We start from the raw sequence: 19,930 nt of genomic DNA, 5'->3' as shown, positions 1-19,930 counted from the left end.
TACTCTGTAAAGTAGGTGCACTTTTGCATATAAATATACACTATTTGTTTACAGGATTCAAAACAACCAATTTTTGAAGAAATCACCAACACCACATTCAACTACAAAGAGTAATAGTCACATAGTGTAAGTACCTGTCTACTACAGTATCAGCCTGTAAAACACCTCCACAGACAATGTGGGGATAAAATTCACCAGGAATTTCCAACAGAAGTCTATCTATTAGACAAAGTCGCCCCAGTAGCGCTTGCCAGTTGCTAGACTCAGTTTGGGTTCCAAGAATACAGTTTAAGACATAATCAACACCACCAATACCAACAGAGCCTATAAAAAAAGTTGATAAAATAGGTATTAGACATGTTCACAATCTAAATAAAGATCAGAACTATATCATACAGAAATATACAGTGTGCGCCCAAATTAACACCACCCTCCTCCCCAAACTGCTGAGAGCAACACTGTTCTCTTTGCCATGCTGGCAAATATTGGATAAAACCTGTATTAGATTTTAAACAATTCAGTATATTTGCTTGCAATAATAATTCAATTATATATGAAGAGATATTATTACCAGATTTAAGTATTTCTCTCCCAACTGCCAGCTCTCCTGCTTGGTCTTTACACATCTCCAATAGCGTTGAGACTGAAAGTTGACTTGTTCGACTATAAGAAATTAAACCAAAAAAAACAACCAACTTTGAGCAGATGCTTTGAAGAAAAAACATTTTAACCATTACATTTCAATAATCATTACCTTAGAATTGTGTTTGGAAAATTATTTAACATCATTTTATTCCAATACACTTCTGTAATCCTCTATCTGTAAGCTACCAATATTGTGACATTTTTTATAAGAAAACTTCCAGAAATGTAATGTCTATCACTAATAAATAAAAAACCCAAATAGAAATCAGCTTCCCCATTTCTCAAATTCTTTGAGACTTTCAGGCAATAATCTCTTTACTAAAAGAAATTAATTCAACTGCACATTACGATCTCATCCTCTTGCACAAACAGGCCAAATACAGGAATCCAGCACCATAAGGAACAGTTCTATTTCACTTATACCTTTAATTTTAGATTTTCCATTGCTAAACTATTGCCAGTGAACCTCTAGTTGCAGTTTCAGAAACAACGCTGCTTAGGAACTAAACCAAAAGAGACAAAAACCAACCGAACAAAAAAAATAGCAGTCTGGTGGACTTCTGCATCTACAGCTGAAGAAATGGTTGGTCTGGCAGAGCAGACAGAGTAGCTTGGGAGAGGAAGAAAAGGCTTATTCAAGCCAGAACTGCCAAATGCATTCACTCAGAATAGCCATATACTAACATTACACTATGAAGTAAAAAGTAGCAGTGTTATGTTAACACTTCATGACATAGATGTACAACAGCTTTTGTTGAAGTAGGAAACATATATATATATATTAAAGATACAAAATTTGATGATTGGTACTTGCTGACTGCTTAAAGGGGAGTCATGAGAATTAAACCAAAGCAATATTAACTGAGATGGAGGCGATGGTTGATGACTGCACCCAACATATCTTCCTTTATTTTAAGGGGAAAAAAGACCTTATGCAAGCAAAACATCATTTAAGAACCATAAGTGCTGGAAAAATATAAACAGGTGCCTCCAAAACCTACATCTTTCAAGACAGAAGTTGGTTGGTAGCAACTAGACTTTAACAAAAACATTTATACATATGATCCATACATTTTATTTCACTGCCACCTATAAATGATCTCCTAGTTCCATATAAAATAGCAACAAATGAAACTTCAAGACATTTCAGTAACAATCCAAAATGAATTTGAAGTTCATGAGACACCATACCTGTTGGCATCTGCACATTTAACTAATACCATCTCTACAACTGGTTTGAGAAGTTGCTGTAGTTTAGTCCTCTCTGCTAAAGTATGACAAGGAGTATATAATAGCATGGCTCTTAAGGTTTTCTAAGAGAAAAAAAAATAATACATATGAAATCAAATTAGCCACACAAATTTATTTTAAGAATTGTAAATAATTCTATATAAATTGCATTCAAAATATCAGCAAAATTTTCAAAGAATAAACAGCTTACTATATATTCACCATTAGAATTAGTCATGTATTCTTTGAGATTGGAAAGAATCTCATCATACAAGTACTGTTAACACTTAGTGCTGTAGCAAGCATTTCCTTATATTTGACCAGTAGACTCATGCCATTTCACTCTTGCTATTTTGTTCAACCCGCTTTCAGATGATGGTTAAAAGTTATCAGTAGTGCTCAATTATTAGGATTCCTGACTCATATATCTCTTCCCATTCAAAAATTAAGTAATTTGGAAATTACTAGAATATGAGTAAACAGCTACTTACTAAAGCAGCAACATATACTTTGTAGACAGGGTCGGCACAGACCATGGACAGCACACTGCAGCAGGATTCTACCACCACATCTCCTGAGATACTGGTCTGGGATGACCCACTAACTGCTCCCAAAGCTCCAGCACTTGTGTTGTTTCCATTGCTACTTCCAGAATTTCCAGTGCTTTCACCATTAGCCAATAATAGAGCACCACTAACATCATGGGAAAGACGTCTAAGTGCCATCTCACGTATATTCCAGTTGTGAGAAAACAAGCAGCCAACTAACTCCATTCCAAACACCTGCCAAAGAAAAAAGCAGCATTACAGGAGTCAGATTGAATAAAACTGCAACTTAAGTACTTAAGAAGAGCACTCAAAAAGATCAAATAAATGTTTCTGGTGAAAGATCACCTTAAGAAGCTTGACAGCAAAAATGTGCCAGAAGGCAGCGTGTTAAAAAAGATTCTGTGATATCATTTATGATGTTTCATTTCTAAGTGTTCAGTTCTCCAAAAACTCTGCTAAGAGAAGTGGGGGAATGGCTTTATGGATGGTTTCATTCACTCTGATTTTTAATTATTCAGTATGGAGTTCGTTTCTATACACTGATATAAACAACCCTGAAAGCAAGGTCTGGCTATACCAGACAAAAATTACAGCAGACATACAGGTAATACAAGTTCTCCCATTTCTTTTAAGTATGTGATCCCTTCTCAGTTGAACCCACCTCTAGAGTAGAGGTTATTTTGATCATTCGGCTCCTGCAACCCAACTTGGGTAACAGCAAATGCCAAATTTGTATTTATGTGACACTTGCATAACCAAAATTAGAATTAAGAATACTACATTTTATTACACGGACCTTTAATATGAAGCCTGAGATGAAGTCTAAAACTGAATACCCCAGTGAAAACAAGACTGAAAAACCTTTTCTTCTGATGCAAGTTAAATATAATTCTTTCCAATAATAATCAACCATAAAGCTGATGGGATTCAGAATAAATTTTTGAATTGTTGATTTGAAAAATCTAGCAAAACAGTTTAAAAAAAAATATCAGTTTTTACATTTGAAGCTTCTTTTACAAAGTAAAAATACCTGAATCCATGGCTCAGCTAAATTTTTATAGGCAGAAGGGATCTGCTGGACCCCATGATGAGTAAGGTTAAAATTGCTATCTTGGGTTCTTCTCTGTGATCCAGCTGTAGATTGCTGCTGAATTTGTTGATGAACCACATGGAGAACAGAAGAATCCACAGGGCTTGGCAATTCATGACTACAGATTAACAACAAATAGCATGCATTAGCAAATAAAACATTTACCAAAGTAAATACTTTAGCATATTTATGAACATCAACTTAGGATCCAGAAGCAGATAGTTTGTTATACTCAGACTGAATCCCTACCTATAGAAATCATGAGATCTCCATTTAGATCTACAAAGAGGACATATAAGTTGCTCTCTGTTTCTTCTGCATTCTTCTGCCCCTGGAACACAGCAACAGGATAATATGTATTTCAGTTTTACATTGCATAAAACCAGAGGATGGCATTATTATTTTTAATTTTTACTGAGAAATGCCAGTTTCAGGATAAACACTTCTGAACTGAACCATGTGCAGAAGCCTGTGCATTTAAATGTTTTTACATGCAGAAACACTTCAGCTTAGCACTACAATTTAATATTAAAAGTTATGAATTGAAATGCAGGGGTTTGGTTTTATGCCTCAAACATAAGTAATACTTTTTCAAAAGTATTAAAACATGGGAGATAGAATTTTATTTGTTAAAGCAATCTAATTAAAATACTTTATTTAATGCAATATATAAAAACATACTCCATAATTCACTATATAATCCTAGTAGAATACTTTCATGCATTCTAATGACAAGTCACAGAGGGGTAAAATCTGTTCCTAGCCTTGCTCTAATTGGACATGATCTTCTCACTCAGGTAAAAGGCTCAAACCTCTAGCCCTGCAGTTAACTTCTTTCTCAAAGCATTCACAAAGCAAGCTGTAATTTGATAACTGATAATAAGGTATATATTGATACCAATGAATGATACCAAACTCTCAAAGAGCTATAGTCATCACTTAAGAGCATGTTTCTGTAACTTTTAAAACAAACAAAAAACCCTACCAACACACAAAATTATAATACTTCTGCATATTTAGTCACCAGAACTTAATGAGACAAAGATGACAATGTACATATTGACATGCAGTGGTGGTGTAACTTGTTCCTGCAGCCATCTTCACACACAGTTAGGCTCTCTTCATCCAGCATGCCTAACAAACAAATGGGGCACATCTGTTCTTCTTCATCCTTCATACTATAAAAAGAAATACTTTTGATTGCAAAATGGCATATCAGAATTCAGAACAGGTTTAACAGTGAAAAAGATTAACTTTATTTTGAACAGTCACTTCTGAATATGCTATTCATTACTCATTTTATGATGATGATGATTCTCCTAAACCTTGGTCTGAATAACTGAGCAACCAAATTTTCAGAAGCACTTACAGACAACACTTTGTTGAAATGAAAGAGAACATCACAAAATGCATGACATCTTTTCAAACTAGGTCAGACACCAATTGGAGATTGAAAGGACTAGCCTCGGGCACTTATTCCCCCCCCTCCCCTCCCCTCCCTCTCCCCCCCAGCTTCTTGAAACAAACCAATCTTTGCTTTTTTTACTTTTCCTTTGCTTTTGAAAAACTAAGACATTTTTAGATTTTGAAAGTTATTGTCCTGGTTTCAGCTGGGATAGTTAATTTTCTTCTTTGTAGCTGGTGCAGTGCCGTGTTTTGGCTCTGATGTGAGAACAATGTTGATAGAACGCTGATGTTTTTAGTTGTTGCTGGGTAATGTTTATACTGAATCAAGGACTTATCAGTTCCTTGGGCCCTGCCAGCCAGAGGGCTGGAGGGGCATGGGAAATTGGGAGGGGACACAGACAGGACAGGTGACCCAAATTAGCCAAAGAGGTATTCCATACCATATGACGTCATGCTGGGTATATAAGAAGGAAGGGGAGGATGTTCAGAATGATGGTGTTTGTCTTCCCAAGTAGCTGTTACACACGATGGAGCCCTGCTTTCCTGGAGATGGCTGAACACCTGCCTGCCCATGGGAAGTGGTGAATGAATTCCTTGTTTTGCTTTGCTTGCATGTCCGGCTTTTGCTTTACCTATTAAACTGTCTTTATTTCAACCCATGATTTCTCTCACTTTTTTCTCTTCTGATTCTCTCCTCCGTCCCACTGTGGAGGGAGTGAGCAAGTGGCTGCATGGGGCTTAGTTGCCAGCCAGGGTTAAACCATGACAGCTACATGCAGGTTTTTTTCCACACTCTTTCAGAATAGAGTCACAAGATAGTCTTCAGCCCAGTACAGAAAACTGTAAATACTATTTGATGAATGTATGTAAAACTCAAAAATTCAACAGAAGAGAACAGCCACTCAATAATTTTCTGCCACTGAGAAACAGATGTAATCGATTCACATAAACACTAATATATCTACATATCACATGTAGATTTTTTTAAAAAAAAACAAACCACCACATTTCTGTTTTACATGTTGGTTCCATTTTATTTACCTTACCTTAATTTTTAAATGGCTATAACCAGAGATTTCACCAGAAAAATTATTCTAAGCTTAAACAACATGTAATAAAAAACACAATTTAAACTTCTGCATTATTGTTTAAATGTGTAAAACTTAGTACTCCTACTAAAAATGTAAGTTATAGCTGGTTCATGTTTAAAAGTTTGCAGGAACCCTGTATTTGCTCATCAACCGTATATTCTAAAAATAATTTGTGTATACATTGTCTCTATACATATATATTAGCTTCTAGCTTTTTGCAAGTGATTGACGCTAATTTTCTTTATCTTTTAAAAATCCACAAAAATAAGCTTACAGTGTAAAAATTCAGTTCCACGGCATGTATAGAAACACGAGTTTTAAATTAAAATTTATTTTTTAAGAATTAATAGTAAAACAAAAATAACTGCAAGTCACAGTAATTATCAGAACTGAGTAAGCTTTTATCTCAAATTAATCTGATGCTCAGTGTTCTCCAATACTTATATCATGCAAGATTAGACTCACACAGAATGATAACTTATCTCATTGAACCAGTAACGCAGGGAACTAATCATCAGGTGTACTGGCAAACAACTGAAAGAATCTTTCATCCTGTCAAAAATGAGAACTAATGCAGCAAAGTTCACAGTCCAATAAAGTCATTCCTATTAAAAAAAAATAATCTTCCTATGCAAGGTATATAATTAAAGGAACTGACTTGCCAAATAAACCAATTAGTTAAATACATAATATACTCTAGAACTACTTATGTAATTTATTTACAATGATGCAATTTGACAATTTGGAAAAGTAATTAAAAGACTATGGGAAATTAAGGTTACAATATGTATATCAGAATTATAAACCTGTCTGAATATATTAATCTAACTATATGCTTATTATCACAAAGTAACATATCAAGGTCCTCCTTAAGTTTTGCTTTACACAAAAGCAAGCCTCGGTTTTGGTTGCCTTCTGTGGTTTGATCTCTCTATAGGATGTCTAGTTCACTCAGTCTGCTAATTAATGCATGCACAAATCACTTGTTTAAAAAGTTAACCAATATCTTTTCAATATAAAAGAAAAAGCACTCAAGTGCTATCAAAGAATCAAACCACTTAAGACTGATAAATAAGGCATCTTTTAATATGGTATAAACTATGAAAAACCATAATCGTTTAACAACTCCCTTATAGTTTACCCACTCATTTTGCATTAAGTGGTTTTTAAAATATATTCTTAATTAGATATAGATATATAAACCCCATGGTTTTTATATATGTTTACACAAACAGTACATTTACCCAGAAATTTTCAGTATATTGTCATAGGCCCAAGCATTTCTCCAAAGTAGTACAAATTTATTAGGACAAGAGGAAAAAAATGAAATTCTGTTTCTTCATTTGTCAGCATTTGCACAAGTACTATATTTGAACAAATGCTCACAAACAAACAAGTTTCCAAAGTTAATGTATACGTTTCAGTCTTGAAGATGATAATTTTCATTTCTAGAGTTTGTTTCCCAAATTCATAAGAGTCAAAAAAATTCTTTTCACAGCTCTACTTAACTTTTTACAAACAGAAAGTATAATGCCCACTTGGTATGACTGTGAATAATGTATGCTTGACTCTTGATTTGTTTGCAAATACAGAGACTTAACATGGCTTGAAACGAAAGCAGCTTTGAAAAAAAAGAATGTAGGTGATTCTAAGCCTCAAAAATTAGAAAAAAATACACAATAAAGTTTTTAATTCCTTTAAAGAAATACTGACCTGTTTTCTGAACTAGATGTAGAAGTACTAGATGATGACAATGTATGAGAATTTGACATGCGTGAGACAAACTTCTGGATGGTGTTACGAGATGGAGCTTTGATCCTCGAGCTACGCCTACTGTGATATTTCTGGAACAAACTCTCAACCTAACATCAGAAAAAGATGGCAACAGTCATATTTGTGCTATGAATAGCTTGTATTTAGAAGGTAATATTACTGAAGCTTAACTACTGCTAAGAAAGACCTGTTTACCTTCACAATAATGCATTAGCAGTATAGCAGGAATTTCAGAAGTCTTACTAATAAATAGATCACAAGAAACTTTACAACAAAAACCTATTTACTTATTAAAAATAGCTTTAAGTATACACACAGTTACTTCTGAAGATCCTTGTTCTGTTTACCTTTCAGCTAATCAGTGAGACACATAAACAAATTTGAGTAGAAAATCCAAGATTTGAATCACTTGCTAAACTACAGCTCTCTACTAATTCTTTTAGCTATGCCTTTTATTTGCAGATTTTTTTCCTACTTGCAGGGCTCTTGAACCCAAATTAAAGATATAATTAAAAACATATATTCTTGCTGCTTTGAAATGCAGTAGTTCTCAGCATTTTTAAGATAATGTTCTAAAGACTTTTACATGGAGTCTATTTTAGGTCTGCCATTAGATCTATTAGAAATCTATCACCTCAAAGTTCTTCAGCATCTTTCTCCAGAGCATTGGGTCTGAGGGTTCAAGCTGGAAGACTCGCAACATAACAAACAGCAGATGAATACAGAACATCCCACGACCACAGCTACAAGTCTGCAAAGAAAAGTATATGCTAGGGCTCTACTGAATTGATAATTACATAGATCATTAAGTTCATCATGAAGACATATACTAGCCCCCTCCCCCCCTTTTTTATTAGAAACCCAAAGCTAGTTAATGCAAAATATTTCATATATAGATAGTCATATCTTCTTGCATGGCCTTACATAAAATGTGAATCCCAAAAATATTATTCAGGAATATGTATGGAAAAGTAGACAATTATAACACCAGTTCTCTTGATACACACACACCCCCTTTTTTTATTTTTTAAAATCAGCTGAAGTTATTGCTATGCTTCATACTAGAAGGAATTTATGCATACAATCATCATATACCCATAACATGACAACAATCAAACTTAAATGTTTCTGTTTATTCAGAAACCTAAATGTTCCCCAATACACCATCACAGCAGTACTATGGAAGTCTCTGAAAACAACTTCACTATGGGTATTAATGAAATTATCACAGCATTAAAAAGAATTGTGTCATGTGCTCGTCATTTATATATCCCATGAATAGAGAAAACATAGCATTTCAGAGTGAGAAACTAGGAAAATGAAGTGGCCAAAAATACTTAAGATATACAATTAGAAGCCACTGCTAGGAATGAGAAATATACAGAATATTAGTAATTACTTCCAAGAGTATTTTTCTTTTTAAAGATAAACTAGACAAAAGTAATACTTGCTACATATTTGAAAAAATACAAGCTGATCATTATATTAAACAATCACAGATTATATCTTTTAAACATTACTTTATAGAACTATTTGCAAGGGTTGCGACTAACTTGGTCTAATTTGGTTTTGTACAGTTTTCCAAGATTAACTATAAATTAATAAAAGCTACAAACAACACAAAAATGTTCTCTACCTGAGGCCCAATAAACACTCTGTATTTATTATCAGGGCTGTCTCCTCCAATTAAGAAAGAGTTGGGTCCTATCTGCTGCAGCAGGTACAGCCTGGCTCGCATAACTTTGTTGACACGACGATTTGTTTCCTCAGGGCTGTATGGAGAGGAGCCATCTGGAGATGGGGCTCCTCGAGGTGGTGTTATTCGTCCACTCTGAAACTACATAAGCAGTTCCATCATGAGCATTTCCAGGACAACAGTAAGTTTAACTATGGGTTGTCTGTCTGTCCATCATCCCCCCCCCCATGACATAGAATGAGAGAGTCCCCAAAATCTGAAGAAACTATAACCTGCTTAGACTATATGAATGTAAAATTATTAATTTTCTTTCATGCCCAGAATTCAAGGGCAATTCAAGGGCAGAAGAGAGGTGGGGTGAGTTGGGGTGTGTCCATCCAGTCAACAATCCTATCCCCAAGGGAATATACCTGCCTGGAGAACTGACATGCAAAAAACTACAGGGGGACACGGGCACCACAACCCAAAAAAACCAAAAAACAATCAAAAAAGCACAAATCAAACTCCTGGCACCTCTTCATGCAAAAATCAAGCTAAGAGAACATACATCTTCACAACTGAGTACCTATATTTCTTCATTTATTTCCTACAAATAAAAATTGAAAGCAGGACTAAATTAAGAAGAAAAGTCATACCTAAGAGGAAAGAACAAAATTCCATACAAGAAGTATAACATGAGATATGCAGAGCATATCAAGTGATACCCTGTCATAACCCCTTTATATCAGCATTTTGCCTACCCAGAAAGGATTAGATACCAATTGTTCTCTAAGCAAATATTGCGGTATATAGCCAAATTAAAAATTACATCACAGCTTACAACTTACAGGCACTGGAGATACCCTTTTTCTTCTAACACCTGGTGATTCAGATTTAAGTGTCCTAGAGGATGATGAAAAGCTACTAGGAGAAGGACTACGTCTTCCTTTCTGTGTAGGTGAAAAAGCAGTGCTTTGTCCTTCAGCCCGAGGCTCCAGAGAGAGTTTGTTCATTTCCAATCCATCTCCTTTCCTAGGGATAGGTTTCACCACCTTGCAGCAATTAAACCATATGTTAAAACTACAATTTGATAATTTTACATTAAAGCAAAACAAATTCATCAAAACTTGTTTAGCTAGCATTATAATTAAGCCATTATTTAGACATTCAAAGTTTGCATATTCCCCAGGTTCTAACATTAACATCTAATAGGGGCTATCTTGTTAATCTATACACAACACAAGCAAGAACCTTTTTCTTGTCCATTTGTGCCACCTATTAGACTTGTGGCAGCGACTGATTTGATTGTCAAAGTGCTTCTGTAATTGTCATTCATGGTATCTCAGAGGACAGCAATTCTCCCATTTGGATAGTAGGAGCCAAAAGAATATTTTTTTTCTACAGGTGTTGTCTGCTTATTTAAGAGCTATAACCTTGGATCCATCTGTTACATACAGTAAGTATCAGTTGATATATAGCAGGATTGCCATTTCTACAGCACAATATGAACACTTGCTGCAAAGTAAAATTACTTTAAACCTGGAGGCAATACAGCAAAATTAAGGTGTGCTGTGCCCTATAAGAACCATGGGCAGCTTTTCTGCCTGCAATACAAGTAAAACAGCTACACTGCATCTGGTATCTGAGCTAATCATTTAACACATTGCTGCACTACGTGAACAGACACATGTGCTCAAGAAGAGTGAGCACATACACTTCTAATACAGTGCTTTGTTGCATAAACACTGAATTTTGACACTAAGATATGGAATATTTCAAGACAACTTTCAGCTGCTTGCCCCTCAGACCTACATAATACATGAGAAGAGTAAGGCCCCATGGAATCAAATTAAAAGCAGTCACAGCAGGCAGGCAGTTTTAGTTCTACATTTCCCCATGTCTTAGAGGCTTGACTCTAAGTTGGAGGGAAGCTCCAAGTAACACTTCAGATTAACAGAGCAGATCTCTCCTAGAAAGCTGCAGAGGTCTCAAATTTAGGAAATAAATAAATAAATGAATGAATAGATAGATAGATCGATTAATTAATTAATTAATTAATGGAAGGAGCTTTCCCTGCTCAGGGTATGCAGAAGAGACATCCAGCCTCAATGCCTTTCTACCTGATGATTTGAACTGCATCCACAAGGTCAAAATACTATTTTAAACTGAAGCATTTAACTCATCCAGCTGAAGCTGTTCCACTATCCAAAAATGCATTTAAATTTCAGCAGGCTACAGGAAGAAGAGGACAATGAGGAGGCTGTAGCCTAGCAGTTAGGCATTGCCTAAGAGAGGAAAGGCCTGTTTTTACAGCCTTGAGCCAAGCACTGCTTGTTTTACCTTAAAAAGTCACCATACTGAATGTATTCTTCTTACAAACCTGAACTTTTCAGAAACCTTTGTTGTTGTTGTTTTAAAATATATTGCTATCTGATTATGAAGACAAACAGGATAAAGGAAAAGTATGAAAAGCAATGCAGGCTGTTGTGGTTTTTTTCTTCCTACTGATTACTGTAATGCTTTTTTTCTTTCCTGGACAGCCCATAGGCACATGAATTTGCATTTTGACAAGTTACAGTTATCAGTTGCTAGTGCTTGAAAAAGTTTAAATGTGAAATGGTAGTAATTGAGAAACTGGAGCATCAAAATTTGTATTTAAATACCCAGAAACCTCAAGGGAAGTGGGCTGAACAAGGAACCATAATTTCAAGCTATGCAGTAACCAAGATGCATTTAAATTTTTTTTCAATTAAGAACTGGTTTGTGTTATTCAAGGTATTTCTTTTTTGGTGTACTTGAAGCATTTTCAATGTTCCTATGACAGAAAGTTACCAACATAACCCTTATTTCTGTTCTAGAAAAGCTGCCCCCAAACACTCGTTTACTGCATCAGATGATCTCACCTTTAAATTAGCACTCCCATCAAATGTTACACAGGAGTCATACTGACCAATGCAACTACACTTAAACATAATTGCTATTAATTAACCAGCATTATACTGAATATGCTAGTGTTAGAATCTTAACTGTGTTTAATAAGTTTTTGGTTTGATCTGTCTGAAATTTCTTATTACTACTTCTGAGCCATTTATACAAAAGCATTACCCAAAAAGGCTAATAGGAATATTCTGGCATCCAAGTTTTAGTAGAGTTGAGACTTATGTGAAGGAGTTACTCAGATTTGATTTCTCTGGTTCTAATAAGCTTGCAGTTTGTATATTAATCTAGCAAAAAAAAAAATCCACACACATTAAACATATAGAAAATGTTAACATTTTCAAACAAAGGAAATACGAAGTCATGAAACCCTAGAGAATGGAGTACAAAGCACTACAGTGCAGTTTTACACTCAAATAGTCTTTATCTAATGAACAAGAGCTACTTTTGCTGTTGACATTAGAGGGCAGTGTTGCCACAGCACAATCAGCAGCACAGCAATATACTTTTTTAAAAATAAAGCTTAATAAATGCATACATTTCAGAAAGTCAGCCACAATTTCTTGTTAAACAGCTCATAAAAAATGAACAAAAAGTATCACAATTAAGAGTCTGCACACTGTTAATGATTAAAAAGGTTTCTAAAAGAAAGAAGTTTAAGGGATTTTTATTTGTAATAGTTGTCACAGATATTGCCCTTATTTCCGTGCCACTTACCATAGGACCTCTCCTGCTTCTTCTTTCCAGCCATTCATGCTTCCAGGCTGGCATACACATTGCCTTGAGTTTCTCCCTGATCATACGCTCTTCTGGGCGGTCATCCATCTTCTGCAACCCCCTGAGGGTTTCTCTATTCTCCATGTCACAACTACAGCAAAGAAAAATATATTGTAGTCATAGATGCAGTTATTTTTAGTTAAGGTATAATAATATAGCGTTCTTAAGCTTTGTGCCATCCTGTTCTTCCTCTCCTTAAAATGCAGCTACTAAAACATTTTCAACTGACTGCAGCAAGCCTTTCAAGTTATGACTAATTTGCTAGTCTGCAGTTTGCACTATACCTGTTTTGAGGGGTATTTCTTTAAAATGTGTGTATTGCTTGTAATGTTGGACACCCAGTAAAGAGGAATGTCTTGGCAAATATTAAACCAATACAATAATTACCCTGTATGTCATGTCATTCACCAAAAGTTTCAGAAGTGTTGTGATCGTTCATGCATGCATTGGCAATTCAAAGCTTGCAATCTATTTAAAGAAAAAATTATAAAATTAATATAAATGGTGAAAAGTTTCCATCTTCAAGGGATTCACAATCATGAAGCTATGTATGTAGTGCCTCTTCCTATACATGAACACTTCCGCAAAAAAAGAGGACTTGTAAACTAATACACAGTATGTTTAAACCAGACACAGAAATAATGAAAGTAAGGCTAGTGTCCTTGAGAATTGCTTTCTGAGTGACTGATGACTCAAGAGCACTTCAAGTCAGCTACAATTGTAGCAAAACTCACAGCAAGTTCATATCTGTAAAGTGAAAGTATAATTCATCTAGGATTGTGCTTTTTTGACCTACAGCAAAGTAATTGCCTGTGATTGCTGGCAACAACAAAGCAGCAAAAAATACTGTCAGACACTGAAAAACAAATATGAATGGTCTGGAAGATTTCCTGATTCTGTTGAATTATCAGCTAAATCACCAAGAAAACCACATTCTTAAGCAGCAGTACATGATCCCCTTCCATCTTCTTGAAGTTAGCCATCTTTAAAAATAAGCAAGCTTAAGCTAACTTTCAGAATAAAATTTTGTTTCAAAAATAAAATCACAATTTAAGGCTATATAATAGTTACAATGAGAAACAGTTGCATATTTACATTACTGCTTTCATGTATGCAGTCTTCAACTTCTAAAACTTCTAGCTATTCAGTTAAAACTACATTTATGCACCATATGATGATTACAACATATTCCCTACAACATTCACTGCAATAAGATGTTAAAATTACAATGCTTATCAGCAATGTATTACTAAAGTTAATTTATCACAAATCCCTACTTTGAAAAATGAGAAGTTTTCACTGGTCAGAAGGAGTAGTCATTTTTTTTTTAATAGACACAAAGGAAACAAAGTATTCTGAGACAGGAAATAACTCTTCCTGTTCAGTGCTGAAGTGATAAACAGATGGATACTGTAAACAAACTTCATTTTCTTTCAAGCAATATCTAAACCTACTGTTAATAACCAAATTTAGACACTCAGAACTGTCTAGCCATTAAAGACTTAAATGTTTATAAATAGAAAAACAATCAGTCGAAAAATTAATATTTTTTCAGAGGTTAAGCGTTAATGTTTGCTTAACTTCAAATCTAATGCAAGTGAAAAGTTATTTTTGTCCCAGCACTGAATTTCATACTATTGCTTTCTAGAAAGAGACAAAACCTAGCAATTCTTCATGAAAAACAAAGACATTACAGAAGCAGGTAGAGTACAAATGAAGAATGTGCCTAAAAGCTTAAAGTAGGAGAAAAAAACCTGTATTGTCTAAAAAGGGCTGATTTTACATTTTTTCCTCAGTCAAAAAAAATCAGTTCAAAGACAAAAATCTTTGTCTGCATAAGAACGGTACAGCTTCAAAATAATATAGGTGCAGGTTAAAAATAGAGTTACTATGGTTTTTATATTAGTTATTCCATGGCATGAACCATCTCAGTTGCATAAATACTTTGTATACAAGACAGAAAACACTATCCCAGCAGTGAAAGAATGATACAGTATTTCATTTGTTCATATAACCATGATTAACTTCTCAACTGATATAAAAAAAGTCTTTTAGAGGCCCCTGGACTTGAATTCATGAACAATGCAATATGACAGTGGAGGCTTCACAATCTGTACTTGTTTTCTAAAAAGCAGAGGCAACTATCTTCCGCTCACGTGACAGCTAAACTGATCTATTCTTGCCTGCACAAAGAACTCTTGTGCTTTTCCTCCATGCAGGTGGGAAAGACCAACTGAGTCTGAAAGCTTTTGCTCAGTAAATCAGTTATCTTTTTGCAGAATTTAATTATTGTGTGTATTTTTACAGAACACAGTTTCTGAAGTATTCAAAATCCCAAAACCTTCCTATTTTAACTCAAGCTTGGCTAAGACTATAGTTTACTAAATAGTCTTATACTGTTGGATCTGTGGAAAAAATATTTTTCCTGTGAATGCTCAAATTTTCCTGCATACTGCAGGACATCCTAATTTTGTAGCCTAAACCTACAGGTTTTGTTTATTTTTTAGTCTAAAGCAAAACTCATCTGTTCTAGTCAAGCTGAAGTTTGTCATCTACATGACAACAGGTGGGTTGCCAGTCCCCATATCACTGTACCACAGCACAAAAAAACCCCCCAAAACAAAAACAACCCCTCAAAAAACCCAGAGTGTACTCCACTGAGGACTTGATCCTGATCTTCATACAGCAAAAGCTATTCCTGAGTCAAGGTAACAATGTGCTTAAGTGACTGCTATGTAGTACTTTATTTGAACAGCAATGACACAGCTAAGGAGCAGGCCAAAAAAAGAAAAAGGAGGATACAAGGATTTTTTCCAGATAAAATTTAACTTTTAATCTACAAATACTCAATCGCAGGGAGGAAAAAAAATATTAGCTGCTGAGTAATTTTATTATTTTTTTAAAAACATTTGTCTGAAGCAAGTTAGCAAAGGTAACAGTGGTCAAACCATGGGTGACCACAGAAGATACTCATGAACAAGTGGTCACACAGAAGCTCTGTCAGAACAATGTGCTTAACAGATTGTGAGAAGGAGCAGCCATGGGTTTAATGAAGCAGCACTGAATGAGAAGAAAAGAATATGGGAGAAGTTATATATTTTGCTCAGTGCAAGTGCCATATATGGTGACAATCAATACTGGGGGCAAGCTTAGACAGGATGTAGAGAGCTCATTTTGGAGACAGTAAGCAAGAATTAAGAATATTGACAGCCAGCTACCTACAACCCAACCCTCAACAGGTCCCAAGAACTTTGGGCTAGTCCATCTGGCCTGGAGGAATGCTAGGAGCAGAGCTCAGCATGGGGAGCAGTGACAAAAAACAAAATTCAAACAAACAAAGTTAGCCATTCCCTGAAAAGGTCAGCTACTAGTGTTTCAGATAACTTCTGACCACTAACAGTTCCAGCAGTGTTCACAGTTTTTTCTTTTGCCATTAAGTATTTTTAATGATATCAAGATCAGTTTAAAAAAAAATCGGATCAAGATGAGCAAGACATGGTCTGTCCTCCTGCCAGTCTCCCATTTCTCCTCTTCCTGACCCACTACTGCTGTTATCTAATCATTTGTGTCCATCCTAACAAAGGAAAAGATAAAGTATGACACATTTCATTAAAATTAAAAAATTAACAGGGAACTTTCTCAACCTGGTACTAATGGCAGCAACTGTCACTTAAAGACAGCACTGAACACACTACTTCACAGAGACTAATGAATCTAGCTTCCTAAAACAGTTATAGGAATTTTAGCCAAATGTTGTAAGTGTGAAATTAAGTTCTATTCTTCTGTTAGAGTAGCTGACAAATACAAAAGCGAAAACAGTCCTATTTTTTTTCTAGCTGCCTCAGCTTCTCCAATAGCTCATCATCTTTCCTTGAGAATAACTAGACTGCCTTCATTTGACCAATACGCTTCCCACTAAAGCTCACAAGGAGTATATATTGAGTGGAACTCTGCACCCACTGTTTGCCTTTCACTCACATTAAAAAACTGCTACTTAATGTCATTTAGATGAATCACTAACAAGCATTTTGCATTAGAAACACCTTTCAATTTACCTCAAATAAACTTTTATTTTCTACATATATTTTAAAACTTACTTATAAAGTATAAAACATGTTACAAAACTACAGGAAAAGCATAAGTGATGCCCAGGTGTGTGGGAAAATTGCTTGGAGGGGGGAAATTACAGACCTAATAGAAGTTGTAGTATTATAACAACTTTTTAAGAGAAAAATACAGTTGCCACTTTCTGACAGTTGGCATGCATGGAATCTACTCCACCATGGTTCCCTAGGCAACACAACCTGCTATCCTAGAGGAGCAGTGGAGGGTGGAGTGGAGACACACGCAGCCAGGCTCTGCTGTACTCCCTGCAGGATTGGGAACTTGATGGTACCATACAGCCGATAAACTGCATAGCAGCTGCCAAATGGAAAATATATGAGATGTCTGTTGCTGGACCAACAACTGTGGTGAAACTATTCTCCTTAGATGAACCTTGCTCATTATAATACTAACACACACCTCCATCCCAAAGTTACCCATCTGTAAGGCACGACCACCCCTCACCGAGCATGCACTTTGTATTTCTTATAAACTATGTCTTTAAATGAAAGTGAGAGAAGTTTACACCAATCAATAATGAAAGAATGTATGACTAGAGTCACTCAAGCTCCACCTGAGAGTAAAGAAAAGTATAAAATTGAATGAATGAAGGTGGAAGTTAAGGAAGACTCTATTGTAACTTCTGGGATCAGTTGATGGGCTGAACCTGTCTTCTCCCCCATAGGGATGCCTATTGGGTAAGAACTTTGACTTATGCATGCTAAATAACTAACTAATTCTAGCTGTCATTAGTAATTATGGTTTTGGTTGTATATAGTTTGGTTGTGTATCATTTCAAGCTTGTTTTTTGCAGACAGTCCCTATCACTGGCAATCACGAAACTTAACTTGTCATGATTTTATAATAGTGTTATTCTGTAAACTGTTAGTGTTAGTCCTTTGTGGGCGCTAACAGTTGCTGGCAGTGGGTAACACATTTAAATAAAGTGGGAAGACCTGCTGAGGGGTCCCCCTTATGCTGTTGGCATGTTTCCCTGAACAAGGCAGTTGCATTGCCCTCCAATCCAGTGGGACTGTTCAGTGAAGGGTCCCTATAATGGGACACTGACAGACTGGTCGGGCACAAGGGTCTTGGCTTTCCTGGGGTACTGATAGACAGATCAAACACCTGGGGTTGAGAGGATTTCCCCCCACCCTTTTCACGTGACAAGGTGTAATTAAACAGAGAAACGTAACACCCAGCAGGTTTCTGTGGAACCTCCACTGCCCTGGGGATCCCAGGCTGCAGTGCAAGCATCCCTGCTGGAAACCACCATCAGGTGACAGCCACATCTTTACAAAGTAGTTTTAAAAGTTAAAGCTTATCCTATTTCTTCCAGCATTTTTCTATAAAAGGCTAACAAATCCATTTAGAATGTGAAAACATTGAAGAAAACCCTTTCTGTTATTTGGCTCTAAACCCGAACCTACTGAGCCTACACCTTTACTAGTTTAGTAGTAATTGTTATTTACTCAGTTTGATACATCCCTTGTCTTCTCTCCCTATAAAGTCATTTGGTCTCAAAGACCATGATAATCAAGTGTATCTCTGGAAGACTGACAGGTCAAAAAGATGCATTTGTCAAAGAACATTTCACTGCTAATAGGACAACATTCATAACTGAAGCACAAGACTGAGCCATCACCTTCAGTGGAACCTCACAGGCCCTGGTCAAGAAGGATCACCCCTTCAGTGATGAAGACACAGATCTTCAAAGATAGATGTCTAAAGTTAGAGGTAAATTACCTGCCTGGATTTTCTAGCTCCTATTTAGTCAAATCCACCTACTTGAAATATGTAAAAAAATTGGTTGAATTGTTTGCTGTGAAGCCACCTAGTCATACTTTGAGATTGTGGCAATATTCAGTAGCCACTGAAAAGGAGTCCTCCTACAGAACAAGACAAGAAATATCAGTCTCTATTTACAACAGATGTTTGCCACAAAGCTAATGAAATGGGCTTCTCTTCTGCATGCTTCCTAAGGAAGCTATCAGACATCTGAAGCAAATATTACAAAAGCTCCTAGGTCTCTCTAATCATTCCTGCTGTTATTTAGTCTCTGTCCTGGTTTCAGCTGGGATAGAGTTAATTTTCTTCTTGATAGCTAGTACAGTGCTGTGTTTTGGACGTGATGTGAGAACAATGTTGATAGGACACTGATGGTTTTAGTTGTTGCTGGGTAATGTTTATACTGAATCAAGGACTTTTCAGTTCCTTGGGCCCTGCCAGCCAGAGGGCTGGAGGGGCATGGGAAATTGGGAGGGGACACAGCCAGGACAGGTGACCCAAATTAGCCAAAGAGGTATTCCATACCATATTATGTCATGCTGAGTATATAAACTGGGGGAAGAAGAAGGAAGGGGACATCTGACATTATGGTGCTTGTCTTCCTGAGTGACCGTTATGCATGATGGAGCCCTGCTTTCCTGGAGATGGCTGAACATCTGCCTGCCCATGGGAAGTGGTGAATGAATTCTTTGCTTTGCTTTGCTTGCGTGCACGGCTTTTGCTTTACCTATTAAATTGTTCTTATCTCAACCCTTGAGTTTTACATTCCTTTCTGGTTCTCCTCCCCGTCCCTCTGGGTGAGGGGGAGTGAGCAAGTGGCTTCGTGGTGCTTGGTTGCAGGCCGGAGTTAAACCACAACAGTCTC

At 36.1% G+C, this 19,930-nt stretch overlaps 1 protein-coding gene across 3 annotated transcripts in view; it reads right to left on the bottom strand.

Moving 5' to 3' along the window:
* LOC129734578 (mitogen-activated protein kinase kinase kinase 1-like) overlaps positions 1 to 19,930 on the bottom strand; it is a 68,814-nt gene that overhangs the window by 11,905 nt on the left and 36,979 nt on the right. For all 3 annotated transcript variants that reach the window (XR_008730111.1, XR_008730112.1, XM_055698193.1), the window contains exons 2-13: positions 13,114 to 13,264; positions 10,308 to 10,511; positions 9,421 to 9,621; positions 8,419 to 8,535; positions 7,725 to 7,873; positions 4,570 to 4,691; positions 3,763 to 3,844; positions 3,454 to 3,631; positions 2,367 to 2,657; positions 1,837 to 1,958; positions 572 to 663; positions 135 to 324 (exon numbers count right to left, since the gene is read on the bottom strand). Coding sequence is in view for 1 of the 3 variants with exons in the window: in XM_055698193.1 (XP_055554168.1) it covers positions 135 to 324; positions 572 to 663; positions 1,837 to 1,958; positions 2,367 to 2,657; positions 3,454 to 3,631; positions 3,763 to 3,844; positions 4,570 to 4,691; positions 7,725 to 7,873; positions 8,419 to 8,535; positions 9,421 to 9,621; positions 10,308 to 10,511; positions 13,114 to 13,264 (1,899 nt within the window). In the remaining 2 variants the exon portion in view is untranslated. The remainder of the gene's footprint in view (positions 1 to 134; positions 325 to 571; positions 664 to 1,836; positions 1,959 to 2,366; positions 2,658 to 3,453; positions 3,632 to 3,762; positions 3,845 to 4,569; positions 4,692 to 7,724; positions 7,874 to 8,418; positions 8,536 to 9,420; positions 9,622 to 10,307; positions 10,512 to 13,113; positions 13,265 to 19,930) is intronic.

Source organism: Falco cherrug, chromosome W, assembly GCF_023634085.1.
Source record: "Falco cherrug isolate bFalChe1 chromosome W, bFalChe1.pri, whole genome shotgun sequence".
Lineage (NCBI taxonomy): Eukaryota > Metazoa > Chordata > Aves > Falconiformes > Falconidae > Falco > Falco cherrug.
This window is presented reverse-complemented; position numbering and strand designations above follow the sequence as displayed.